This window comes from Carassius auratus, chromosome 46 (assembly GCF_003368295.1).
Source record: "Carassius auratus strain Wakin chromosome 46, ASM336829v1, whole genome shotgun sequence".
NCBI lineage: Eukaryota > Metazoa > Chordata > Actinopteri > Cypriniformes > Cyprinidae > Carassius > Carassius auratus.
In genome coordinates, this window is record NC_039288.1 from 2,339,282 (window position 1) to 2,351,613 (window position 12,332).

The 12,332-nt window shown below is 35.9% G+C and overlaps 1 protein-coding gene across 1 annotated transcript in view; it reads left to right on the top strand.

The window, feature by feature from the left end:
* The first annotated feature begins 2,277 nt into the window (after positions 1-2,277).
* LOC113063855 (AMME syndrome candidate gene 1 protein) overlaps positions 2,278-12,332 on the top strand; it is a 28,584-nt gene continuing 18,529 nt past the window's right edge. The window contains exons 1-2 of the mRNA XM_026234248.1: positions 2,278-3,701; positions 10,458-10,568. Of these exons, the coding sequence (XP_026090033.1) occupies positions 3,271-3,701; positions 10,458-10,568 (542 nt within the window). The 5' untranslated portion in view covers positions 2,278-3,270. The remainder of the gene's footprint in view (positions 3,702-10,457; positions 10,569-12,332) is intronic.

Below are 12,332 nucleotides of genomic sequence, written 5' to 3' on the forward strand. Positions count from 1 at the left end.
TCTATAAGGTGAATATTATTTCTTGCCCAAACCAAACTGACCAAAGCCAACTTTTGTTTATTTGTCAGTCAGAATTTTGCCTCCCCTATCTTCTCTATTCTACAGGGAAAATTACAGTAAGAACACACTTCTTTTGTGCTTTGCTATTCCCTGCAAAAATAATAATAGAGTAGTCTGCTCATTATTGCAGCAGGATATGTTATCTGATGATGCTTATTGGAGCAATGCAGGCTTAATTCTGTGAAAAATATAATAATAATAATAATAATAATAATAATAATAATAATAATAATAATAATAATAATAATAATGGATGCTTCCACATGTTTTTTTCCTTACCTAACAAATTAACAGAGATTTCCTACAAAATAATTTACAAGTAATACCCTGCAAACTATTAGATGAACAAAAAATTCCTCCAGTATTTTCTCCAGTTGCTCCTTTTGTGATGATTCTGTTGAAACTGTGGTCCATCTTTTTTTTCCTATCTTTTTTTTTTTGTTGCTCTTGTCCATTTACCAAAACATTTTGATAAGATATTTTAATATTCTGAATTAAATGTATGATGAATGTGTATTGTTTTGGAAGAATGAAGTGCTGTTTTTTTTCCCAATTTTAAATTCAATTTATCCGACATAACACAGCTAAGATGGCAGTTTACCCGAATATATCCTAATACACAGCTTAATAATAAATAATAATATCTGGAAATTATCATCTCAAAAACCATTACATAGCGCTGCACACATCTATAAAGGATGCACAGCCTTCTAGTGGTTAAACAATGACATTATAGATTTTTTTCCCACCAGATGCCAGCTCTTCCTCTTCCAAACATTCTAAACACAGCCTTTATTAACCTACCGACAGATCTTTCGTTTTGAAATATTCTAATTAATTCATATTCATAACTTCATGGCTATTCGTTATGATTGTTCATATTTAATATGATAATGCATTATGTGTAACTATGTTATAAATTGTACATTACAGAAACGCAGAAATACCTTGAAAAATCTAAACTTAAAAAAAAAAACATGTAATGATGTTTCATTTATTTACAAATTTTGGGAATAAGTATTAGGAATATTTAGATAAATCTTGACCTCATTTAGTGAAAGATACAACTACTTAAAAAATATATGTTTAATATTACCCCCCCCCCCCCCAGCACCATCCAGTAGCCTGTTTACTTTTTTACATTCCTTTTTTTTCCCTTAATTTTTTAATGTATTTTATTTTACTTAATATACTATTAAAGAGAAAATAAAGGTCATGAGTTTCTGTTGGATACTGTACCAATTCCTGGCTGTCTGTGGTCTCTGATTTTACATGCAACTCAATCTATGCAACACTCACCAATGACTGATGCTTTCTCATGCTTTAACTCTCTATGCTAACTTTGTTGTCAGCATTTTCAAATGTCAGATAGTTCAGTTTCATTATGGTAGTAGCCTGTAGTTTGGGTTGCCATATGTATGTATTTTCCTGCTTTCATAAAACAAAAATAATGTTACGTCATACATAATATTAAAAATAAAATATTCTCTCAACTTTATTTTTATTTTATTTTTGCTCTAGCACTAATAATGCATTTACTTATAAATTAAAATCTATAGACTATCAATGTGAACCTAGAGATCTTTCCTTATTCATTGACACTAATAATATACATAACATAATAAAGAGTGAGGACAATTTTTTGCATACATTTTCTTTTCTTTTTTTTTATTCTTTTGCTGCTACAAATTACATATTAACTTTTTTTGTGTGTGGAAATTTAGGAAATGTATTTTACATAATGTACTTTTCCACATTTACATAAATAATAATAATAGAATAATTAACAGGCCACTTAAATAAAGTGACTAAAAATTTTATAGTTATTAAATAGCAGTAATATATATATATATATATATATATATATATATATATATATATATATATATATATATATATATATATATATATATATATATATATATAAACAAATAAAGCCTGCTGAAACCCTGTTGTGTTTGTTTCTGATTTTCATATTTATATTTTCTGGCTGGTCTTATAAATGTTCTGGAAACAATAAAGACATTTTGATGGGGTATTAAATTCCATTATTTTATTCGATCATGTCTGGAGTTAAAATCATTTTTTAATTCCCTAATATATTTCATGGTTTTCCATTGCCTGTGAACCGTGGGTGTGTGCATTAGACAGGGCAGACGGCTTTCCTGGCGAGTTTGGAAATAAATAAAAAAACGGGCTGGATGCTGGGTCATGGTGCTCTCTAACGGCTCCGTTCTCTCTCCATTAGGTCGAAGGATGACAAGACAATGAATGGATTTATGCGTCTTGGCGAATAACAAGTGCGGGATATCAGTGTCCCTCGCTCGGCGCCGTGATAACGTAGTTGTTGAATAGGGAGAAATGCGTATGACACGCAGGAATCTGTCGTAAACTACGTCCTGGGCTCTGTACTCCGGCGTGAAAGTAGAGAATACTAGTCCGAGTGCTTCAGATGAACGCATAGGATATTTTCTCCACCGCAACCGAGCTAATGTTAGCAGCTGTGCGCGGAACACTCCGCGAGACCGGAGGAACCACTTCTGACGGAGGCCGTGCTGAAAATGTACCCGAATAATCAGCTGACAGCGCTCCGATCCGTCGAAGGAAAACTTTTGGGTTCAGCTTCCACGGCGGGCGTGCAGTGAAGGGGGTCGTGCGGCTAACGGGGTCCCGAGGGCCGGTGTGAAGCGTGGAGCCGTGGCTGGCATGAACCGCATCGACTGAACGCTTCTCGGGTCGGCTAATGTTCATGGGTCCTGCGTACTCGAGATCCCTACTGCCTCAGAGCGAGACCTGACCGGGCCACACATTTGTCTAGCTTGACTGGCATTTCATGTATGGATGGACGCGTGCATGCTTTGACACAGTCCTGCGTGCATCGCTGCAGTTGGCACAGTGCATCCCAAGGAGGGGCTGTTGTTACTCTAACAAATATACATTGGCTCTGTCAAAGCGTTTAATTAGCGGAGGCTCGCGGCTGCCTGTCTGCCTAAGAACATTACGTAAGACTGCAGCGTACGCTACGTCTTTTCGAAGGAAAATTATTTGGTGACATTGCAGTCTCTCTCGGTGAGATATAACGTACGCTCCGCTCGGTTATTACGTCTGTCAAAGGAAGGGAAGGTGGAGCACTGTCCGTCGTACGTGCTGACGCAGTGGGATTTCTACGCGTGGTCTGCGTCTCGGTCCGCCCTTCCCGCGGTGACGGTGATGGGTCGGAAGCGGTGTGTCGGTGCAGATTGTTCGAAGATGGCGGCCGGGTGCTGCGGGGTGAAGAAGCAGAAGTTGTCGGGATCCCCCGGTGCGGGGGGTCCCGGCGGGGCGGGGAGCGGAGTAGCCGGGACCGGACATTGTGGATCGGAATTGGGGATCGGGTCGTCGTCGAGTGTTGTGGCCGGGAACGTGACTCGGGTGAACGGCCTGGGGGGTCCGGGGGTTAGTAGTAGCAACAACACCAATGCTCTGTCCCCAAACCCAGGAGGATACAACTCCACCGGCCTCTCCCCGACTCTCAGCCCCGGCTCCGGAGCCAGGAAAATGGTCGTTTCGGCGGAGATGTGTTGCTTTTGCTTCGACGTACTTTATTGCCATCTCTACGGATACCAGCCTCCTCGAACACCCAGGTTTACAAACGACCCCTAGTAAGTAACACTAGCAAGATGGCTAGCTATTTTGACCTGCTTTGCTACAACAACAGACGGTATTTTTCCTGTTCTCTGTGCTCGAACCAGTACGTTACGTTTAAAGACTTGGTGTTCTTGGGGAAAGTTTTGATGATGCCCTTGCTGCACTATTGTCATGATAATTATTTTGTGTTTTTTTGTCCGTAAACACCTAATAAAGTAACGTTAATTAATAGTTTACTTGCTAATCCAAGCCCTCTCTAAAAAACAAACAAACAACAAAAAACATACTGTCATGTTTCCAAACTCACGTTTCTAATATTAATATAATTAATAAATACTAGTAAGTGTAATGATTTAATTGTTAATTAATCGTCAAAATTACTGGAATCAGAACGTTACATATTTGATAAATCAATCTAATGTGTTTTTTTTTAGATGTGTAACGTTAGTTTCGAAGACTGAGAGTTAAATTAATCTGTCTTTAATGCGCTCGTTAATTGAGCATTTTTTTTCTCTCTGAAAGAGATTAAATGGGTGTTAGCCTCCTCTTCTTTAAGCTTCTCTGCAAGCTAACATGCTAACCAACGCTAGCCTTCAAACACGATTCTCATTCGCCGAATATTTTCCTTTTTCAATTTATTAGCTCTTAGTTATCTATCTTTTCCTATTTAGTTAGATTTTTACAGAAAACACCGAGTGTTATTTCGTTTTGATTCAATTTGAAGCTGCTGCCTATGGTTAGCTTTAGTGAGCTAGTAAGCTAACAAAGCCCAAGAGTTGTTTACTTTTCCCCCAGTTATTTCGTTGGAAACCTCTCAAAGTACTGTTCGTTCAATCTGCAGTCCAACGTTGCGCAAGTTGTACCAATGCGAAGGTACAATGATACAATGGTATCAGGACACGAAAGAATATTTAACTCGCATGTTAAGTGTTAAGTCTACAATGGTTTAATACTCTGCTATTCTGTCGCTCGCTAAACACCGACTCTTTGTCATCTGGGACTCTTTCAGGTAAGCGTTCTCAATGTGTTATAAATTATTATGTATTCGTGTGATGAAACAAAGCGATTTACTCAAGCCACAGATCGAGTGCTGGGTTTTAAGATTGTTCTTTATCTTATCCGGTTAGTCAAGGCTCGTCGAAGAGACAATGAATGAATGAATGTCTTCACTGCAGTTCCTTCCTCTGATGATTATAGTAACACTGCCCCTATGTGTACTGTGCACATAAATGCAGATATTTAGGCAATGCATACACGCATAGAACGCTGTTTTGCTAAAACAGTGGTGTTGGCCATTTATGGACTAGTCATGTTCTTTGCTTAATTTTATTATTATTTATTTATTTATTTGTTTTTGCACTAGTGAGAACAAGTTGGTAACTTTAAATTTATTAATTTAGCAATGTTTTGCAAATTATGAAAAAAAAAATCATGTTTGATAGACGAGCCAACAATATTCATTGTACACAATGTGACGTTCAAAGTGTGATATAATTCACAAGCAGGTGAAATTATAAATTATATCAGAGATATATCTATATCAAGATACATCTGATTATGCTGATATATCTAATTATGACACACACACAATTGCAATAGTTCATAAGTAGAAATGTGACTCCATTTAAAGCATGTCTGATGATATAGCCCAAAATATTCTGCTAAAAATTATATAATTTAATAATAATTTCATACAGGGAACATTTTATATAGTTTTATTTTTATTGGTGTGTTGACTCCTAATTTGCTGCTTATTAATATTTAGTTAGGTAGTTAAGTTTAGGTATGGGGTAGGATTAAGGGGTCTGAAATATGATCATGCAGAATAAGGTATTGATATGTGCTTTATAAGTACTAAAATGTTAATAGTGAGAATTGGTTCCTTAACTAAAGTGTTACCAAAATGATAAATAAAATTGCCACAAGTGAACATCAGGTTCAAAGGACCTTTATTCAACTTGAGAAGATAAAGGATAAAGTTGTGCCAAATCATATGAAAGTAAAACTACTGGTTTAAGTTGAGTAAACTACCAGTCAAACTTTGAAAAATTGATTTGGCCCAACTTGTGTATTCCTGTTCAGTAAACTCAAAAAAAAAAAAAAAAAAAAAAGCTTTGCTGCTGGTTGCTTTAATATTTTAAGTTGACTCAACTGCTTTTTCCCCATTTAAATCTTACGTCCAGGTTCTTAGCCATGTTCTTGCATCGTCACATCATTTAAAGGGTTAGTTCACCCAAAAATGAAAATTAGCCCATAAATTACTCACCTTGAAGTCATCCTAGGTGTATATGACTTTCTTCTTTCATAAGAGTCCAATCTGAGGTTAAAAAAAAAAAAAAAAAAATTGTCTTTGATCTTTCAAGCTGTTTGATGCCACTCAGCAGGTGTTGCACTGCATCAGTCCAAGAGAAGTTTAAAGAAAAGCTAATCCATAAAAAAAAAAATAGTGTCCAATGAAATTATCAATATTAAACCGTGTGACTCGAGACCGGTGGGTCGAGCAGGTGTCGCTCATCTCCAATCACTCCACCGGCCTCGCCGTTCCCACGTCTCTCGGCCTCGCCCCACTCGTCACAAACCGTAATAATCATTTTTAACTTTTATAAAATAAAAAGATTTCTGTCCCACTATTGAAAGTCTGTTCACCCCAAACTTTGATGTTCATTAACGTTCATAAAGAGATCATAAAGAGTAATATAACTCATTGGAATGGGGCAGTTTAATCCAAGTCTTCTGAAGAGTCGAGCTTTTAGGGCTGTACGATTTAGGGCTTAGATAATAGTTAATTTGATTTGATAAGTTTATTTTCATTATTGGTATATTAACCACACATCTTTTATAATATCTTGTAGCCTCTATTAGGATTTTGCATACACACAAAACAGCATGTAGTTTCAATAAGATACTTGTATTTTTTTAGCTGACCCTCGAAAATTACAGTGCTTTATCAGTTATTAGCTGAATACATTAATAAATGACAGTTGAACATGATTAAATGTAAAGATGTAAAACAGAAAACTAAAAATAGTAATGAATACCAAGTTCCAGTGAAATGCTGCATCTTCAGGATCCTCTATGATGATGTGATGAATCTGAGTTTAGAGTTACACTGTGTTTATTTGTGTAAAAACTATTGTTTATGAAGACCAAAAGCAAAAATGGACAGAATTTGAGGCCTTCACAATATTCAAAAGAAAAAGTGAATTTGAAGTCATGGGGTTAATATCACTTCATACATAAATTAAAAAAATAATTACACACTGAACACAGGTTTAATTCAACCAAAAAAAAAAAAGATTCCGGGATCAGTGTTGAGAAGGTTCCTTTGTGGAAAGATGAAGGAACTGCAATTATGAGCTGTATTGAGGCCTTCACAGAAAGAAGTGTACATGTGTGATCTAAACAACATCTAACATGTCATTGAAAACATTTCAAATGCACCATTTGTTGATTTCCCTTGTTTTATTCTCAATATTTAGTGACAGACTCAAATGTAGTATATTTTCACTTGCTGGTATAACATTTTATAATAATATGGGCTGTCATAATCAGGATTACCTTACCTGAAATGTGTAAATGTGTCCAACCCAGGGGATACTGTCACAACAGGAGAGAAATGCTGGCCCTTAAAGTATTTTTTTGCTACCCGACATCAAACATTCATTTATCATTCTTGGAGTAACCATAAAAATGCTCACTTTCACCTTGAACCTAAAGGATTTTATATGACTTTCTTCAACGTTAATGCCTCATGAAATGCAATTCATTTCAAACATAAATTGACAAGAACACCGTGGAATTTATTACAACTCAGACATAAAAGGAAAGGCTTATGTATTCTGTTAGTTTAACACCAATTAAGTAAACTGAAAAAACTTGTCATTCAGTGTTATTTCTGGCTTGGGGTGGATCGATGATACACCCGCATATCATTGTGACAGTTACCCCTCTTATAGTTTTGGCAGTTTCACCTCCTGCCACTAGAGGTTGTTATTTTGGGGAAGTGGGGGCTGCTAGGAAGCATGGTCAGAGAAGCATTTTGCAAACGGACATTTAAGTAAATAGCATTTTTAAAAGGTTAAAAAAAAAATTACTTAATTTGTTTGGAGCTTGCACACTAGCTTTAAGGCACTTTAATGTAGGGTTGTAAAGAACTAAAAGGTCTTTCAAAGACTGAGGAAGTGGTGATAGGATTTCACCACATGCCTTACCAGAGTTATATTTCTTTTGTCCTTCTGTGGATTTTCCAGAGTTGAGAACCTGGCCAGTTGGAATATTCTGGGTTATGTGTGTGTAATGGATAGTGCTAATTGATTTAATGTACACAGAGGGTGTGTTGTACAATTGTACAGTAAGTTGATGGTTTCTGGTGTATGCATATTGAGATTTATTTTTTGTCATTATGTTGCACCCCTATAACGAGATTGCATTTATGCAACAATAGGCTCCACTCTTTCCATCCAAATGAATCATGTTCAAGGACACATGCTGCTATTCTTAGATTTTTCTGAGATTTCAAGTGGTTTCTTTTTTTTGTTTTAAATGTTAAATAGGTAAAAATAACATTTAGGTATTTATCAGCATATTTGTGTCTATGTAAACATGCTCATATTTTTCCAGCACATTAAAAGACCGTTGCCAGTTTGTTCCTGGCCAAAGGGCTTAGTTTTAAATTTCCACCATGATCAACTGATACTCAACTTTAAACAGTGGCCTAAGTTTTCTATCAAGGGAGCAGTTAATTATTGACCGCGACCTCAGGCCGTATATTGTTAATCCTCGTTCTCATTAACTCCATTTTAATGTTAAAGGTGAGATTGGAGGTCTTACTAAGACTGCTAGGATTGTAACCATTGGATTCTGTATGTGTTTAGAGAAGAATCCAGCACCTATACTTTAGATTTCGTTCCAGAGCAAGAGAGAAGAAAACAAACATAATGCTTTAACATAAAAATATTGCCTGAAGAAGATGTGTGTCAACACTCTATGTACACCTTGGCAATTGAATCGCCATTGGCTAGTAGATTTTTTTTAGTTTACTTGCCAGCCTGATATACTGAATATCTGAAAATATCTCAAAGTACACTCTTAACCTCAGTCCGTGAAGCATTATAATATGATAATCAAGTATTATTTAATGATAGAACTTTAGTAATTAGAATTAAAACTTGGTTACCATGCATGAATGCATAGATATTTTAACTGGACTGGTGGTGATATATTGGCGATTTATTGGTCGACCACTACTTAGGACATCAGTGAAGTACAAAGCCTCCAAAATAATTGGTTAGCAGCCAGATGTTACACTGTGACCATTAGGGGTGGGAATCTATGGGAGTCACAATCCAATTCCAAAACAATTCTTGATCTATATTTTTTCCCCAATTAATTCTTCTGCTCCGCAAATAATCTTTACAATTTTACATCTTAGATTATCTTTTTTCCTCAGCATTATTGCCGTTTATTACTGATGAGATCATAGAAAGTGGCCACTTTAACAGGCTGCATTTGCTCTAATGCACAGATCTATTTCGATATCAGATATTTTTTCCTGCTCTGAAAACATAATTGACTGTTTGTACATCAATTTCATATAAAAGTATTTGAAAATGCAAGTGCATTTAACCGCAGCAGACAACATCAGGACAACAAACACAAAGCGCATGTGAAAATCTGTCAGTGTGCGTGTTTCGTGCATCTAATAGAACTGCATTCCAAATGACATGAATGAAAGCATATCTAAAGTAAAACACGGCGGGTGGAAGCACAGACTGTCAAGCGATGTGCACGTATCTCACAGCGCAAATTCTGTGCATTGAAGCCATCCGCATCTTTAGCGTGCACACTTGCCATATGCGGGGAAAAAAACAAGCTCAGAATCGATTCTGAAATGTTCAGATTCAGAATCTATTCAGAATTGTTGAAGAGAGAATTGCCATGCATCGGAGAATCAATTTTTTTTTCCCACCTCTAGTGACCATGTAAACATTTGGATTTATGCCGAACAGAAACATACATTTGAATTCTGTTTGCACGCTGGTCTCTCATTGTTACAGAAAGCATTGTTAGCCAATTTCTTTTTCAGTCTGATCCAATAATTTGTTGACCTATAATGGTCACACAAAATGTGCACAGAAGCGGTTATATCTTATATCTGAAATATCTTGTCTCATTTGTTTTTTAGTCTTTATCTCTTGTAGCATTCATAGTTTGAGCTTGTTAGACAAGTTAAGGCAGTCAAGTTTGTTTGTGCAGAGCCCTGGACATGATGTTGGGGAAAAATGGAGGATAATGTAGCCATAAATAAAGAATTTGTTCCCTCATTTTAGTTAAATCATGGCCAAACTATGAATTTGAAATTTCTACAAGAATGCAATAAGTAGGCCTGTGTTTTTTTGTTTTTGTTTTTTTGGGTTGAATCATTGGTTCACTCGATTTGTCCAAAAACAGATTTGCTTTGGAAAAAAACAGCATTGCTGCCATTAGACGCACAAATGTTCTGCTTCGCCTTTGTTTGGAAATATTTTTGTTGACAAAAAAAAAAAAGACAATGTGTCTAAAATGTATGACATTTATTCACATTTGCGATTGCACTTGCACACTGATATTCAGGAAAACTGCACTCTTGCTTGTGTGATAGTACTTGTATAATAGCTAATAAATAAAAACAAAAACCCAAAAGCCTACTTGGGGATATTTTTGCTTTCACACCTTGATTTATATGTTTATTTCAACTGCATTGTGATTGGTGTTCTTTTCTTTTCCAACAGCCCACTGTTTGTCACTTGGAAAATCGGCCGGGACAAGCGGTTAAGGGGTTGTATAGGTACATTTTCTGCCATGAACCTGCACTCAGGACTCAGGGAGTACACCCTTACCAGGTATGCCACATCCGTCTTTGAAATTCTGCTTTTTTCTCTGTAATGTGTCATTCATATCATGAAATAACATGTTCAGGCTTGCTCATTTATTTTTGGGGGATTCCAGCTCCCTTTCTATCATTTAGTTAACTCATTGTCCCACACCAAACTCACTCCATTGGTTGAACCTGAATTTCTTTTCTTAAATATCTTTCAGGGCTCAACGCTAAGGATTTTTCCTACTGGCAAATTTTTACTTGCCCTGCAAGTAATTTTTACAGGCCCTGCCACAAAAAAAAAAAAAAAAAAAAAAGGTTCCTGTTATCATTATCAAGTTTGTTCTTATAAATAAGCTTATATGACACCAACATTTTAGATTCAATTTTAAGATTCTCAATTCTAATTTCGATACCACTGCAAAAACTACTAGCCTATCAAATATAGTTCAAACATTATTAAAGACAAGTGAACAGTCAGTAAATAAGAACAAATTACCAATTACAAACAATAGCAGAACTGAATATATACAAGAAAGATACAAATTAAATTCTGCTTTAGGAAAACAACAGATAAGCTGAATGAGATGCAAATTCACTCTCTGACAGCAGATGGCACTAATGGAACAGCAGTGGTACAAGGTTTCCTTGGTTACCGCTGTAAACAAAGCTTGTTAATACTACTTTAGATACATTATACAGAGGCAAAATGAAAAGAAAACATCACATGAACTTTTCTGAAAACAGTCACTCCCCCACAGAGATGCACTCAGATAATCAAACAATACAATATTCAGAATTTTCTTCCAATATTTTGCGCATTGTGAACAGTGAGTTTGCATTGCCTGCTACAGTGTTCGTCATCTTTACGCCCATCTTCAGCATCTCTGGCCTCTGTTAAAGGCTTTTTACAGACTTTATTTCCACACATTTTTGAAAATTATTGCATGCAGTTTGTATGCAAGCCCGGAAGAGATCGGTTGAAATAAAGGAAAAAATGGCCTTTGAATCTGATGAATCATTGTTAAAGCTACAAAGATAATCGCCAAGACGGATATTTTGGCATACTTTTGTATGTATTTGTCCATTCAAGCACAAGAAGGCTCAGAAAAAACTCAATTCAGTGTTCGCACTTTAAGACACATCTCTCAATGTGCTCTAATTGAGTACTGAATGGAGTAGTCATTCTCATCTTGCTTGAATGCTTTAAAATCGCTTGAATTTGTAATTTAGCAAGGCTTTAATTCATGTGTAAATGATAACCTTTCGTAGCAATGAACTGACAAAGTCCCAATGACAAATTCGTCAACTTCCCCGAGCGTCTTATATTGTGGTCCAGGGCCATTAGACAGTCCTTATTGTTGAACCCTTTATTTTAAAATCACCGTAGTGTTTATACCTGGGCTGATCAAACAAAGAAAAGGTGGCCCAAATCTGAAATTTGTGAGTCACAAATGTGACTTGGATAAGTATGAATTTCACAAACCACATGGAATGTGACATTTTATTTTGATTATTCTTTATTTTCGGTAAACACTAGTACTTGCATATCAATTTTTGTAACATAATTTAACACACATTTACATTACATTTACATTTAGTCATTTAGCAGACGCTTTTATCCAAAGTGATTTACAAATGAGGACAGTGGAAGCAATCAAAAACAACAAAAGAGCAATGATATATAAGTGTTATAACAAGTCTCAGTTAGCTTAAACAGTACATGTAGCAAGGGTTTTTAGATGATATAATAAAAAAAAAAAAAAAAAGGAAAGAATAGATAAAGAAT